Source organism: Pinus tabuliformis, chromosome 9 (assembly GCF_031772625.1).
Source record: "Pinus tabuliformis cultivar Carrire ecotype Pingquan chromosome 9, CPIR1, whole genome shotgun sequence".
Taxonomy (NCBI): domain Eukaryota; kingdom Viridiplantae; phylum Streptophyta; class Pinopsida; order Pinales; family Pinaceae; genus Pinus; species Pinus tabuliformis.
Window position 1 is genome coordinate 1,285,581,478 of NC_142307.1, and position 16,348 is coordinate 1,285,597,825.

Sequence of the window (16,348 nt, forward strand, 5' to 3'; positions counted from 1 at the left end):
TCTTGTGGAATAAATCACTAGTTTTTGGCCACAAACAACTGCACTGGGAACAACCAATAGTAGTTGATTGATAATGAAAAACCCACTTCGTTTCTTCCATTTCTATTAATTTTGAAGAATCAAAGATCCATTAATCTTTTCTGAGTAGGGAATGCATTGCACTTTAAACAGTGTCTCTGTTAACATGTAAATAAATGTTGTAGATCTAGCAGCAGTTACAATGAATCAATTTTGGTTAATGCTTGTCTGCTATAAATCCACATGGTACATAACTTGTACTTAAATGCTATCCCTGTTACCTTGCACATAATCGCATTAGAATAGGTTGCACCATTTCTGACAGTGTCTTAGACTTGGCCCATTCATGTCTGGCTGAGCTTAGTAGCTTCAACAATACTTCCATGGGACCAATACTCTTATCAGTTTCCCTGCATGTCCAAAATCCAAACATAAATAAAGCATAGAATATTTTCAAAATTATTGAAAGAATTATTGTATGACAGGAGCACAACCCAAAAACATTGGATGGGGGAAAAGAATATAAAGATGCAAATTTGGCCCAAGTGCAAGCTCACTGTCATAGAACTTATGACACTACGAGCTTATAGGCTCTTAATTAATTACAATCAAACTATAAGATTAGGAATGAAAGAATACAATCTTGTCAACAAAAATGCACTTTTAACAGGACCAAGGAACAAATTTTGATAATAGCTGTGGAAGATGGTGCATAATGAAGTTCAAAAGCAATTAAAAACATTGATAGAATTTTAAAGTCTCGGCACATTATCACAATCGTTGTTCTGAAAGGATATTTTCTCTTTCAGACTGTTGACCATGTACATGTCAACAGTCCGAGAAGCATAGCATATAGCAGCACACAATTTTTTTTGAGTCAATTTCATCATTGTAATCCCAAATTCTGCAAAATTATTGTAAATGATTCTAGTATGACTATTAAGCCATGTAATAACACCTAGATAAGCCTATGATTCTTCTCAAAGGGTTTCATTCTAGGGAGCTTTTTAATTTCTCCAAATTATGTGTGTTTGTAAACACGGATAATTGGCCAAGTTTTTCTCCTAGATATACCCCAAAGCTAGGGTGAAACTCACTGACAAAGTCTTAGTTGAGTCCTAAAGTTAATCGAGTCTATGTATTTTTCATACTAGATCATGTGTCTTGTCGCAGAATTTGTTTGAGTCTCAAGCATCTGTGTCTATGTGTATTTCCCCTTCTAAGGGTTGATATTGTAATATTTTGATGTAAAAGTGTTACCTAGGAATTTTTTTCGGTGAATGGTTCCTTATAATTAGAACATCATTACCAAAATATTTTTAGATGCACTTAGGAGGGTGGAAAAAATAACTAATCCCCTCTTGAGCCTTTTTATTTTAATTTCTAGAAAAAATAAAAATTAAATTAGCCAGAAAATTATCCAAAAAATAAAATGAAGGGAAAATTAATTACCCTCCAAGTGGAAAATTCATCAAAAATTATTTGAGTCAACTTTCCTAGTAGTTCGAATATTTTGGGCCAAACAAAGAATTATTTTGCACAAGTAATGATAATTCTATTTTTTGGAGGTCCTCCATGGTCCAAAAGTCAAAGTTTGACCCCTCTAGCATAGTGAACAAGGAAGGTCGAATTATTTTGGAGATTTGTGCTAGCTAATCAAGAGTTCAAATTTTTTAGACGAGGATCAAGCTATGGATCGAGCAACTAGATGTTATTTTCCACTTGGAGGGGTTGATCCCTCTCATTTCTTATATAAGGAATCTTTCAGGCTCCTCATTGTAACTTCAACTGTGTTGAAAATCTTTTAATTGAGCTAAGCTCTACTCGAATTTGCATTAATAAAGACTTTGGGGTTCAATTCAAGGTGTTTTTGTCTCGCTGATCTGTGGTATGTGCTAGTACTTTTTGTGCTTCATGCTCTAAATTTGAAATATTATTGAGTATTGTTATTTCAATAGCTGGTAGTAGGAGCATCTATTGGCACAGGTATCTTGCCTTAGGTGTTGGATCTTGGATACATACTTACTGCTCACTTGATCTAGCAGGTATCTCTAGATCTTGAGGGTTCTAAGTATAGATCTAAGTCCCTTTGAACTAACAATCAATCTTTTGAGTTGAATAGAGATCTACAAGTACTCTAGCCCTTGGGAAATCCCAAGTACACAGACTGAGGGAGGAAATCGATCTTGTTTGGCCTTAAGCTTTAATCTAACGATTTATTTTTGACAAGAGGGTTTGGCCAGTAAATTAAAATTATTCTCCATAAAATTAATTTCTTTAAAAATCTACTTGGGCTAATAATGTTTTATTTGCTAAATAGAGCTAATTTTCTTTTGTAGATTATTGTAAATAATTTGTAAATTATTTCTAACCCTTGTAAATTATTTTTATCACTTGTAAATAATAATTTTGGGTTTTTGTTTGAGAATTTTCTAGATATTGTGTCTTGTGCTCTATTTATTCATCTTGCAGGCACTTGATTTCAAAATATCAAAGGAAAATCTAAAGAAAAAGTAGCCAACCATTATTCAACCTAAATTGTTGGGTTTTCAGGGCCAACATCAATCTTAGGAGTCGTCCAACCTTTCTGGGAGGTCTGTTGGGCTTGTGAGGGTGGATCTAGGGTCTGGAGACCAAGATCTACAAGACCCAAGTGCCCAAATTTGGACATTAGGCCTGGAAGAGGAAGTCGCTAGCCCTAGAGGGCTTTTCTACTACTGCAACTAGCGTTTTTCTTCAAAAATTATTTTATGAAGTTGTTTTGCAGGTGGATTCTCAGGTTTGATGGCATTATCTAGGCATTTTCAGGGTTTAAAGGCTAATTTGGCCTAGCCGCAAGGGGTAGAGGCCAATTTTAGCCCACCGGCAACGTTTTGAGAGCTAAAAGCCCTAGCGGCTATCATTTTTAGCTTCTCTAAGAGGGTCGCAGCCCTAATTAGGCCTTTAAGTCTAGGACGCATCCCTAGAAAGCCTCAATTTCAATTTTTGCAAGTGATTTCAAGGCTAACACTTTGTTTTGGAGGCCTACAGTGAATTTTGGCAAGGGTTTGTAGTGGTTTGAAATCATATTTTTGTCATTTTGTGAGCTAATCTTGGTTTTTCAGGCTTATTATCCATCAAGTAAGGGTTTCAAGCACAAACATTTATTTGATTCTTCATTCCAGCGCTTGAAGGCCTAGCCGCTAGCCTCAAGGCCACTTTTGGACCTAGTCGTAAGGGATTCTAGGCCTTCTAAGCCTAGCTGCAGCCCTAAAGGGCCACTAAACCTTAGCCCTTTGCATAATTTATCATTCAATTTATTTTTTGCAGCTAATCCTTGTGTTTGCAAGAATATTACACTTGTTGGAAGCCTCTCTTCACCATTTTAAAGTCAAAAGTGTTGAAGAAAAGTGTAACTAGGTTCGGTATTTGTCAATATAATTTTGATCTTTGTACTTGTCAAGAAAAAGAAATATTATTTTTATAAATTATATGAATGAGTTTCTTGCTCATTCCATAGATCTAGGAAAGTCAAAAAGTCAAAATTATGTTCAAGAGCTCTTCTTGAGCATTTATGTAATGTACATGGGTCAACCTAGTGTCAAGTAGCCCTTCAAGACAAGCACCATCCTTCAAAGAAGAAGACTGCAAGCAAAACAATGAAGAGCACATCATGTCGGCCTCAAAATATGTATATTAATGTAATGTCGGCTCATACAAAAGACACAACGATTCACCTAGACACGTCGGCTAATTATGGAGGACGAACTACTATAAATACCCAACTAGGGTATCCGCAAAACTACACAACAAAATTTCGGACATCTCTGAAATTTCGTATGAAATGCAGGACTGTAATTTCGTATGGGTGTAGGACACTCTGAATTTCAGATGGGTACAAGAGGTGCAAAATCTCGAATGGCACAGTGAGTACACCTCTCTGAAATCTCGAACAAGAAGAGTACAAAACACAGACATCACTGTCATCTTGGATAAGTATAGACTTTGGATAGGTGCAGGAAAGTTCTCGGATGCCTCTGCAATTTCGTAGGCAATTACAGTGAGGAAAATTGCAGTCTAATACTCCTCGATAATGGAAATCTCAGCATACTGGCAATCATAATCTCGGTACAAGGATAGCAGTCATTGTCTCAGTAAAAGTAGTAATGAAGGTCTCAATAATGGTCACAGTCTCGGCCTACTAACATAGTGAAGCAACCTCACTATCTCGGCATATGTGTGAAGAGAAAGATCCTGAAGTGACACTCTGACTCGGTCCAGAAGTAGTCATAATAGATGTAATAATGATTTTTGAATAACTACAGTGAAGACCTTAATAAAGAAGATCATTGTCTTGGTGAATCTAAGTGCAGCTCTACTATACATCTCAGATATCTTTATTGTGGAGAAGATCTCAGTGAGGAAACAACAGTAATGAAGATGTCCATGGTAAGTGCAGCAAGGTGCAATAATGATGTAACAATAATGGTGGTAGAGATGATCTCAGTGTGCAACAATGATCTAAGTAAAGATGGATCAATGATCAAGCAGCAGTGATGATGATCTCAGCAGTAACAAAGAAGAGGATTGTTGTCTTGGTCTTGGAGTGGCATGATAGGTCAAGGGTTATGGTCTTGGTATTCGTCAATTGGAATCTCTATAAGAAGAATTTTGTGCTGGTTTTCCTCTCCAAGAGGGAGAGGTTTTGACCTTGGAAGAAAGCCAACATCTTGTGTTCTTGTCTCTTGTATTTTGGTAACTATTTGATGAAGTAAGAAATACACACACTAATGATATCATGTCATGTCCCTTCCCAAAAACATTTGTAACAGGTTTATCTCTACACCTTTTTGCACATTTTTGGCTAAGGAAAAGGACCCAACAGTTTTGACTTAGGGACTTAGGAGAAATTTTGGCTTAATTAGATTGCTAGTGGAAGGTGGGGGTCACCCACGTGGGAATTCGAACTAGGCCATTCGAATGGCTTGGAGGGAATTCGAATAGCTGATTGGAGGGGCCCACATGAGGCAAGGAAGGCCCACGAAGTCATAAGGAGGAGGAGGCTCTCATTTGGTTCATTCATTCAACCTTGTATATCGAATTTACTTGATTGTTTTCTCGAGTTGCTTAGTCGAGTCAACTGGTTGTTCAACCATGAATCTCTCAAGCGGAAGATTCAACTTTACCTTTGGGGGACTTCGAGTGTCACCCTAGGAAGGCAATTCCACAAGCATTTTTAGGAGTTTCGGGGAGTATCCATAGCATAGTCATTCAACTACACTCAGGAGTATCCTTGGGCTTGTCTTCACCTCAACTCTGATACCATGTTAATTTTCCAGAGTACTATGCTTAACACGATCACTTATTCCAATTCTTCTTCAATTAGAAATCAATTTATCCAATTTAATTCAATCTTCCAGCAACAATAAGCAATTGTAGATAGAACAGTAAACCAATGCACAATAGAAGATAGCCAAGAACAATAGAGACACAATATTTGGTCAAAGACCAGGGAAAAACCCCACAAGGGGGAAAGCTCTTTTAAAATTCTTCTTCTATTACATTGTCATCAAATGTTTAGCAGAGAGATATAATGTTCCAATTCATCAATAATGAGACAAAGTCAAACCTTTGACTATTCAATATAACCAACCAATATCCAATCAAAGATGAGCCCAAAGGTCAAATCTAGTGAACAATTCAAATTTGCAGTTTTGGTCAAAGTCAACAATAGTAGTAGCAGGCCTAACCAATGAATGGTCAATGGTCAAGAGTCCTCCAAATTAACTCGATCAATAGTTAAAAGATGCGGCCTTCTTTGTTGGTCAAAATCTAGTCAAAATAGTCAACAAATGCTCAGTCAAAGGAGAGATAAAACCTGTGGTCAAACCTCCATAGAACTGCGGTCAACTTTAATGAAAGTCTACAGTCAAGAATGGTCAAACAACCCAAAAAAGTTTGATCTCTCTCCCAAACAATTCGGCCTTCCAAAACAGAAATTTCGAAGTCAAATGAACCAAAGTCAAACCAAATCAAAGGCTGGACAATGTTGGTCAGAGTCCCAAAATAGAAGAAGAATTTCAGCCAACAGAAATGACTCTCTCTCTCCTTCGCACATGTGAAAAGAACCTACAATTTCAGAAATAGTCGAACCAACCAAGAGAAAATTTGATGTGTTGATGATGCTCCAAAGTGATGTGACATGAGGTCTATTGATGGGGTCGAATTAGCTTGCCCAAGCCGACTTGTACTTTTGTGCACATGTGGGTTTCATCTTAAAAATAATATTTTTCCTTGACCAAATTAAATTCTTCCAACGGCTAGAAGGGGCTTCTCTAGATGAAGAGGGCTTCCAAATGGAGGGAATTTGTCCTTGAGTTGCCAAATTAACACATCGAAGTTGGATCTCAAATGCCCTTGACTTCCTAACAATTTCAGCACCTAGGTATGATGAAACCAACCTGAATTTGAACTGGGTATCTCTTGGAATCTTTATATATTGCCTAGCATTGCCACATCATCAACTGCCTACAATGTCATCATGCCGTGCATTAGAGCTCTAATGCCCTTGGAAATTTGCAAAATTTGAACTATGGGTTTTATTCCTCTCGTTCTGTACACCAATTTTAACATATTACATCTTTAATTTTGTCAATATTTGCTCCTGTTAAACCTCCTGGAAACATGTTGTTAAATTTAGGTATGTTCTATGCTTAGAGCAATTTATTTCAATTTTCACAGTTAGCTCAATATTTCTTCTAGATTAGCAATCACATCAGCGTTAAAGTAAACTGCAGATAGAACATAAACATAAATCCTAGAAGACAAGCCAAGACAAGAGGACACAAGTTGTGGTGCTAGCCAAGGACAAACCCCAATGTGGGGAAACCCTTGATCAATTCTTCTTCTATGTTCTTCAATAGTTTAGCATAGAGAGAGAGAGATAGTACATTTACAACAAAAGTCAACAGTTTGACTTTCTAGATAAGAGAATAGTTCATCTCTACATGAGATCAGTTGAAGACATGATGCTTCAACTGATTCTCCAAGGTGACTCCTTCACCTATCATTGTGCCGCATCTTGTCCATGTGTTGCACCATGCTGCACCCATCATTACTATTTTGCCTCTCATCATGCTTTAGTATTTACCAATCATGACTGTACCCATCACTATACTGCATCATGTACCTTTGCTGTCCCAATGTGCTTGCTGCACCATGCTTGCCACCATGTGCCTATTGTACCTTGCTTAACATACAGTTGTCCCAATGTGCTTACTGCACCATGCTTGCCATGCTGTCCCATTGTGTTTGCAGCACCGTGCTTGCTGTTGTCCCATTGTAGCATTGTTGTGCCATGCTGCTGTCCCAATGTGTTTGCAGCACCATGTACTTGCTACACCAAGTACCATTGCTGCTATCATGCTTCCCATGCATCTTGCTGCACTATCAATGTATACTTCATGGGTCACCTTGCTGTCACATCTTATCATGGACTGTATTGGTTCATAGTTAAGAATCTCTGTTTTCTATGTAGGATGGAATATGGGACAACCTTCATCATCAAGACAGATCTAACATCCCTCATACATAGGTAGCAGCATCCATGCTTGTCCAATCTAGTTTGTTGTTGACTGTTAGTGACGATTGGTTTGGGGCACATACCTGTGGCCTTGATCTTCTCCAAGCTGCCCCAAACAAACCTTGGAAGACAGCGGCTTGCTGAAGGTGAATTCCTCCCTTACTAGGTTGCTGCCTTAGGGCATATGACAACAAAACAGCCCATGCTATTTCTTTGTTGTGGTGGTATGGCTTGCGGCCTACCACACAACCTTGCTGTAGCATACGGCCTCCTCCAAATGTGCCCAAACAGCCAGCGTTTTACTCATCTTCTACTCAGCCTAGCAGCCTATCCTTTCGGCCCTAGTTTCAGCCTTAAGACTTCCAAACTCAGCCTCCTGTAGCAGCCCTCTTCCACGTTGTTCCTTGACTCTTTCTGTTTGCGATTAGGGCTTGTATTTGGCCTCCTCCTTGACTACGTCTAGGGCATAGCTTGTGGCACTTGTTGGACTGCGACTAGGGCTTGTGGAGACCTTCTCTAGACAGCGTATAGGTTTTCCTTAGACAGCCTATAGAAGGCTTCTCCTAGTAGCACTTGGAGCTGACTTCCAACGTCCTTCAAACCCTTGCTGGCCTATCTTCCTTGCTGCGGCTAGGGCAGCTCCAAGATTCCTCCTTTAGGGCTGCGTAGAAGGCACCTTCATGACAGCGTATAGGATAGGGCATCCTCTAAGGCAACGTATCCTCTTTAGGTCTCTCCTCCCACCAAAACCCAAAGACAAGTGGAGAGGAAGAGATCACCAAGAAGATTATATCTAAATGATTTGTAGTCCTCCTCTATTTATACTAAAACGTTGAGCACAAATGGAGTTTATTTGGTTGTTGGCCGACCTTGACGAATTATCCCATAACACAAATAAATTCATATCTCCATGAATACTTATTGGAATCGGATGATCTTTAGATCAATCCTACACTTCTATATGAGAGGGATCCAAGAAAAATACCAGCTGCCATTAATAAGATGACCCACATGGAATTTGGCCCTAGTTGCCAATTTTAACACATGTCCTACCACATCATCATGCCAAAGTGGATGATCTCTAACATCCTCGAGGATTTACAAAATCTGAAACATGGGTTTTGTTTCTCTCATTGAGTAGAATACTTTTGACATAATACATGTCTAATTCTACCAAATAATCTGCTGGTTTTTCCACTTGGAAACTTTCTTTAACCTGTTGATCAAGTTTCACCAATCTATAACTAGCCATTGGATGCTCCAATCTGAAAAGTTCCATGTGGCATAGAATACTCTCATCAAACTACAAATTGAGATTGTTAGCTTTTGTAGCATCAAACGTGTTCTAGCCAAGAAATTTGGTGGAGAGGCTAGAATACATGAGATCTCCAAAACCCAGAAATTGTTTCTGGAAATTTTGCCTAGAAATGACTTAATTAGATTATTAACTAGTTTTTAAATATTTCCTAAGTCTAAAATTAAGGAATATGGTTAATTAATCAGTGTTAATTAAGTCAAGGTGGGAATCATCTACAAACTCACACGGATCGATCAAGAGATGATCCTAAACATTGATTAAGTTTTAATCTTGGTCATTGGTGCTCCAACAGAGGATTATAAGAGGATGTCGATGTGGTGATGGAGAAGACAATTCAACAGTTTGATTTCTTGGCAGATCGATTCCCAGAATAGCAGCAGTCAGTTGTCGGAGAGAGCTAGAGATCAAAGCAATGAGAGGGGCAGACACAGTGAGGCTAGAGGAGGCATTCCAAATCCAGCGAGTGCATTTGCAGAGAGGCAGAAGAGCCACAGAGAGGCTGACGTTGGGGCAACGCAACAACCTAGAGGCAAGATCAATTCGCTGAGAGGGAGAGACGTCTTCAGTTCTAGAGGCCAAGAAGGAGTACCAGAGCGTCGGAGAAGCATATTTCCAATCAGCAAAAGGAAGAACGATTTCATCAAAGACCAGTCTAAGGCTAGATGTCCAGCAAGTTACGCAAAGGCTGACGCAAAGCGTCAAAGGGTAGAGTTTTTGAAGGCAAGTTGTGTCGGGGGATTGCCTATGAGGTGAGAAAAATTCCTCACTAGATTTTTGCCAGTATTTTTCTCTCTATGATTGCCAGATTTCGGCATCCAGTTGTGCTCAGAATTTCTCACTAATGCATAATAATAAAACCCTCAGTTGTTGCACTAGTTTTCCTAAGTTGGGTTTTTCCACGGACTTTTGTCCAAAAATAATTGTGTTATTTTTTTTATATGTGTGTGCTAACATTTCTTAGTTTCCAACGCATTATTTTTCTGTAGTATTTTATTTGTGAAGGTTGCAGTCTATTTATTTCGATATTTGTCGTAGCAAATAAATTGTCAAGTTAATTAACAATTAAGAGAAATAATACCAATAGCTGCAATAAAGTTCTAGTTTGGAATTTTCACATGAAATCAGAGCGTAGTTGATCAACCGGAGAGCTCAAAAGCCCAAAATTCCCAAGGGCAGCATAGTCATTCTGCCAGGAGGCAGAATTACTTGTGGAGTTTCGATTTTTTCTGAGTGAGGGGTAGAAAAAGAAATTCGATCTTTCCAGATCGAGTGATTCCAGAGGCAAAGGGAGTAGCTCAGAGTTTTCTTTGGGCAAATCTCTAGCTCAACGCAGTGGTTTTTGCAGCAATTTGCTAGAGCAAAGCCAGCGTTGGGGTGGAAGAGAGAAGAGCACACACATAGGCAAAATTTTCCTTAGGGAACTTCTAGTCTCAAGAAGTTCAATTTTTCCTTGCATATTTTTAATCGTTGTGAGCAAATCTTCTCACTGCAGAAGGGAGTGTGAATACCAGAGCAGTAGCTGAGTAGAAGGAAAGAGGAAGTTTTCGACAATTCGTTGAGATGGGCTTTGTGATTAGGATAGGTTAGATGGAGCTTCCAACTACATCATCTAGAAGGCAAGGATGTCCTTCCTTCTAGATGAATATGACCCGAAAGCCTACATTGATGCAGTGGTGGAAGTTTCTCAAGATGCAGATCAGCTAAAAGAGTACAGAAAGGAGATGGCGCAGGTGAAACGGTTGATTCTATATGGAGTCCGGGATCATATAGTCTAGCATCTAGTTGGCAAAGATATTGCCAAACAGATGTGGGATGTTCTCACCACGTTAGATTAGGGTACTTTCGAGCAGTAGAAGATGTACCTTGAGGAAACGTTGAGGCTCATCCGGATGCATAAAAGGGAAGACATAGACCCCTTCCTCACTAGGATTCAGGGGGTTCGAGATGTAAGGGTTCTTAATTCAGAAACTTAGAAATTTACTTCGAACATTGCATACAATGAAATTTAAGAACATAATTTATCAATTCACTGTAAATGCCTGTTTTCTTCTGAGTTTGATGTCGATCCCAGATTCTAGGTTATCCTCACTCCAATTTCGCTCTGGTTACCAAATGACCAATCCTCCCAGCCAAGCTGAGCACAGCCTTGGTACTCAGCTCCAAAATACTTCCCAATTGGAATATTTTGGTCCCTCGTGCCCAAAATCTTCAAGAATAATTGCTCAATTCTCAAATTTTGATTCAGATATCTAGCTTTGAATCGAGTCTTCGACTCTAATTCAGATCTTTCGTTCTGCTTCCAGTGTTTCTTTCCCAAAAAATCCCTCTCTTCCTGCCTCTATGTGCCTGGGATAAGTACCTTTCGTAAGCGGTCACCACCTTCTTCCATCGCCCTCATCAGATTTTATTTGGTAGATATAGGCTTTACGTGTAAAGGGAGTTGAGAATACATATCTTGATATGTTGACATGTTTTAAACTTTAATAATTTTTATTTTTATAAAATTTAATTGTAATAAAATAATCAATAGTTATATATATTTATCTATCAAATGTTTATTATTTTAATCTAGAAACTTTAACTTATAAATATATATTTATGTACCTATATATATTAGCAATAATTAAATTATAACTTTAAAATCTATAATGATCAATATTTATTTTAGAAGGATTGGAATTGTAAATTTTATGTAACAACCTTATTAGTACGAAGTATTTAATATGTATATTTTGAGTGTCAGATTTTAGGTAATATCTTTCTTCTCAATAATTTGGGTATTTAGTCCCTTTTCATTCATTTAAACATTTTTCCTAGTTATTTAATAAGTATACTAGTGCAAGGCATGCGATGTGTGCATACGTAGCTATCATATGCATACATCGTATGTACGCTAATACTCTTTTGCTTATAGATCGAAATGGGTCATTACATACTTCCTTCCTTCAGAAAACTTCATCCTGAAGTTAGGGTTTATATAATATATCAGTAATTGCTTTAGTGATTAGTGTGATCATGTAAGGATTGCATTTCAAGATTGAATTTTTGTTTGAACATTTAAAGTTTTATAAACTTAATAATCATTCCCTGCCCCAACTGGGCTCCCAAGCTATTCTAGAATCATCTTATCCTTCCTAATCTCTTCCGCTCCCTTCCTATCCATCCTCTACTGGAGTATGTCATGGCATCAGCTATACTGATCTAACCATTCATAGGCTCTTAAGGGTGTTAGCATCAACTATATCGACCTGATTGCCCAGTAGGCATATGGCAGTGATCATCACACGTCTAGGTGAGCATGACTCGCACAGTCCTCCCATGACTCTAGGTTTTGGAGGATAAACGATAGGTAATACCTCCACCCCTCCTAGCGGGACCAGGGTCAACACCCTATCATGGAATCTCATTGAGTTTCAATTATTCTTGAAGCTTTTGTCATCACGTGGTCATTTGGTAAAAATGCTATCTGCAATGAAAACACTTGTCCATACATTATAACATATGCATCAATATATTCAAAACAATTTGTATTTAAATAACAGTTTTTGTATAATTCATGTACGTTATTATAACTTTAAAATCTATAATGATCAATATTTATTTTAGAAGGATTGGAATTGTAAATTTTATTTAACAATCTTTTAAGTATGAAGTATTTAATATGTATATTTTGGGTGTCGGATTTTAGGTAATATCTTTCTTCTCAATAATTTAGGTATTTAGTCCATTTTCATTCATTTACACATTTTTCCTAATTATTTAATAAGTATACTAGTGCAAGGCATGCGATGTGTGCATATGTAGTTATCATATGCATACATTGTATGCATGCTAATACTCATTTTCTTATAGATCGAAATGAGTCATTACACAGGACCAGTTGTCAGTAGTTGGGGCAGCGCCTCAACCAACAGAGATAGTGAGATTGGCACTCAACAGTGTCTCCGAGACTAGCAGGTCTTTGTCCAAAGAATATTGGGCAAAGACAAGTTACTAGAGTGGGACACGATGTGAGTTGACTTGCAATAGGAGGAATTGAGGTGAGCTCTTCTAAAGAGATCCATTAGTGGCAACAGCAGCGGACAAAAGCAAATGAAGGAGAATGTGGCCCTTGTATCTAAGGGTCCCAGTCAAAGAAAGGGGGAGTAGAGAAAGAAGAAGAAGGAGTTGTCAAAGGTCAAATGCTTCGGGTATGGTGAGCTTGGTCACTACAATACCCAGTGTCCTCTTAGGAAGAAGGACAAGGAGGAGAAGCAGGACCAACAGGAAGCTTCTTCAGAGATCGACAAGGTTGTCCTCCAAACTGGAGGAAGATTTCACGATGTTCACTGATAAACCTCCAAGAGTGGGTGGGGTGACTCGATGTTGTAGTCGCAGAGTGCTACAGATGGGCAAGATCCTTGAGGAGTCCACCTCATGCATCAATACCTTGCTATGGGGGCCCACAATATTCAGTAGTCAGATGCCAAAGTGACAGTTGCAGAGACTAGTAGCAATCAGATATTATGGAGCGCAGTGCAAAGTTGGCTGCAATGCAGTTAGCACAGTGCAGAGTCGGCAGCAACGTAGATTCTTCAGTGACAATGCAGATGCTAGTAGCAGTTAGAGACTTGGGAGACAGATGCATCATACTAATCACAGTTGATTCAATATTTTGGATGCTTTTCAATTGCAGATGTTGTAGTTGCAGCAACAACAGATGAGAGGGAATTGCAGTGTTGACAACAGTATGGAAGTGTTAGCAACAACACAGATGCAGCGCATATCAGAGTTGCGCAGTGGTTGGTGGGCAGCAGCAGCCAGACATTAGTAGCGTGACAAGAGATCTTGTAGAGACAGGGGGTTGTGGTAGGGAGTGCAGCACTAGAACACATTCCTTGCTAAGAGGGAGTGTTAGTTTTTGTTGCACTGGATGTGTTCTAGCCACAAAATTTATTATTAGAGAGGCAGTTTTTAAATATTTCCTAAGTTGAAACTTATGGAATACGATTAATTAATCAATATTAATTAAGTCAAGGCGAGAATCATCTAGAAACTCACACGGATCGATCCAGAGATGATCCTCGCCATTGATTAAATTTTAATCTTGGTCATTGGTGCTCCAACAGAGGATTATAAGAGGAGGTCGATGTGGTGATGGAGAAGACAATTTAGCAGTTCGATTTTTTCGCAGATCGATTTCCAAAGTAGCAGTAGTCAGTTGTCAGCGAGAGAGCTAGAGATCGAAGCAGTGAGAGAGGGGTAGAGACAGTGAACTTGGAGGAGGCATTCCAGATCCAACGAGTGCATTTACAAAGAGGAAGAAGAGCCACAGAGAAGCTGCCGCTGCGGCAGCGCAACAACCTCTAGAGGATATATCAATTTGTTGAGAGGGAGAGACGCCTTTAGTTCTAGAGGCCGAGAAGGTGTCCCAAAGTGCCAGAGAAGCATCTTTCTAGTTAGCAGAAGGTAGAACGACTCTATCAGACACCAGTTTGAGGCTAGATGTCTAGCAGGTTGCGCGAAGCAGCGTAGAGGGTCAGAGGGCCGAGTTTCTGAGGGCAAGTTGTGCCATGAGTTCGCCTGTGGGGTGAGGAAAATTCCTCACTAGATTTTTCCAGTATTTTTCTTTGTAGGATTGCCAGATTTCGACATCCAGTTGTACTCAGAATTTCTCACTAATGCATAATAATAAAACCCTCAGCTACTGCACTGACTTTCCCAAGTTGGGTTTTTCCAGGGACTTTTGCCAGAAATAATTGTGTTATTTTTTTATGTGCGCTAGCATTTCTCAGTTTCTAGCGCATTATTTTTCCGCTGAATTTTATTTGTGAAGGTTGTTGTGTGTTTATTTCGATATTTTCCATAGCAAATAAATTTTTAAGTTAATTAAAAATTAGGAGAAATAATACCAGTTGCTGCAATAAAGTTCCAGTTTGGAATTTTCATAGAGACCAAGTTGACTTTTTCACCACCAGGACCACAATGCATTACGAACTGTGAATTTGTAATGTTCTTAAATAGGAAAAACAGTGATATGCAAAGCAAACAACAAATACAACACATAAATTTTAAACACTCATTCAACACCCATGTAAACTCCATAAATGACAGCCAACTGAGCCATTTTATTAAGCAATTGGGGCAATAGTACAGTAGTGTCGAAGGAGTGCACCTGGGCTTGTGATAAAACCCAAGTGATAAAACGACAAGCCCAGGTAATAGAATCAATTGCTCCAATGATGCCCTATGTTGCCCAAGAAAACTACTTTGTCTGCTGCAAAGAAATTGTTGAAAACCCCACTTCTGGTGCTTAGAAAATTATGCAAAATTAATCCCAAACTCCTCTCAAATAACCCACCAAAACCTAGAAAGGGTTTGGTTTGGTTCTAACCCCCGAAATTCGGCCCCAAATACCACGTCCTCCTCCAGCAACTAGGAAATACAACCAGCGTACAACTCCCAGCAAAAGCCCTCCAAATCACTGCAAAAAGGTTGAGTTACACTTCCCCAAGGATCTCCTAATTTCTCCCGTCAAACTCCAGCTCCAAAACTTGCCCCACAATCTCCCACGTGTGCCCAGTTAAATGCTTCTGCGCTAGCCCTAGAAGCTTTAAATCATGTTGCCTTCAAGCAGCAATCTCCTGCTCCCAAACTGCTCCAAAAGGCTGATATCCCACTAAAGCTCCTCTACCAAAATTCTCTTGTCAATTGCTACCCGGAAGACCCCCAAAATGACTCCAACATATCCCCTTCCTGCGTCATCCTGGAATACGCACTAGCTGGGCAAATGGCTAAGTGATAAGCTCTAAATCCCCTTCAGCTCCTCTCCAAATTGGGACGACTTGAACTCCTTAGGGTGGCACTCAAAGTCCCCCGAAGGAAGGGTGAGTTCTTCACTTGGAAAACTCGGTGCTAAAGAGAAAGTGACCCGGGCAAGTAGCTCGAGCTACAAGAGTCAGTTCAATTGACAAAAGACCCCAAATGAGGCTGAGCTTCTCCTATTTATAATTAGTGAGCTTCTTTTTCCCACGTGGACCCCTCCATCTAGCTTTTCGACCTCCTTCTTTGGCTATTCGAACTTTTCCCTTGGCAAGTGTGGCATGTGGCCCCCACACTCCACTAACCAAATATTTCGGTCTCCCTTTTTCTCCTAAGTCTTTCTTCAAAATTTTGTGGGTCCCATGGTCATCAAAAAATGTCAAAATTGTGGAAAAATAAATTTTGGACAAATTAGTTTAGGAAGGGACATTACAGTCCTTCCCTCCAAAATGTTGCTTGTCCTCGAGCAACTTCAGTTTTGGATGCTCAAGTATTTCTTCACCTTACCAAATAGCATCCTCATTCGGTAAGCTCCTCCAACTTACTAAGTACTCCCTGATAGTTTTGCTCCTCAACTTCCTCTCCCTAGTCTCCAGAATGGCTTCCAGTTCCAAAACCAGATGTCCCTCACCATCATGTGGAGGCAACTC

At 39.3% G+C, this 16,348-nt stretch overlaps 1 protein-coding gene across 1 annotated transcript in view; it reads right to left on the bottom strand.

Moving 5' to 3' along the window:
• Positions 1–16,348, bottom strand: part of LOC149153276 (malonyl-CoA decarboxylase family protein) — a 440,473-nt gene that overhangs the window by 80,558 nt on the left and 343,567 nt on the right. Inside the window, exon 12 of the mRNA XM_089439676.1 lies at positions 300–428. Within this exon, the coding sequence (XP_089295802.1) occupies positions 300–428 (129 nt within the window). The remainder of the gene's footprint in view (positions 1–299; positions 429–16,348) is intronic.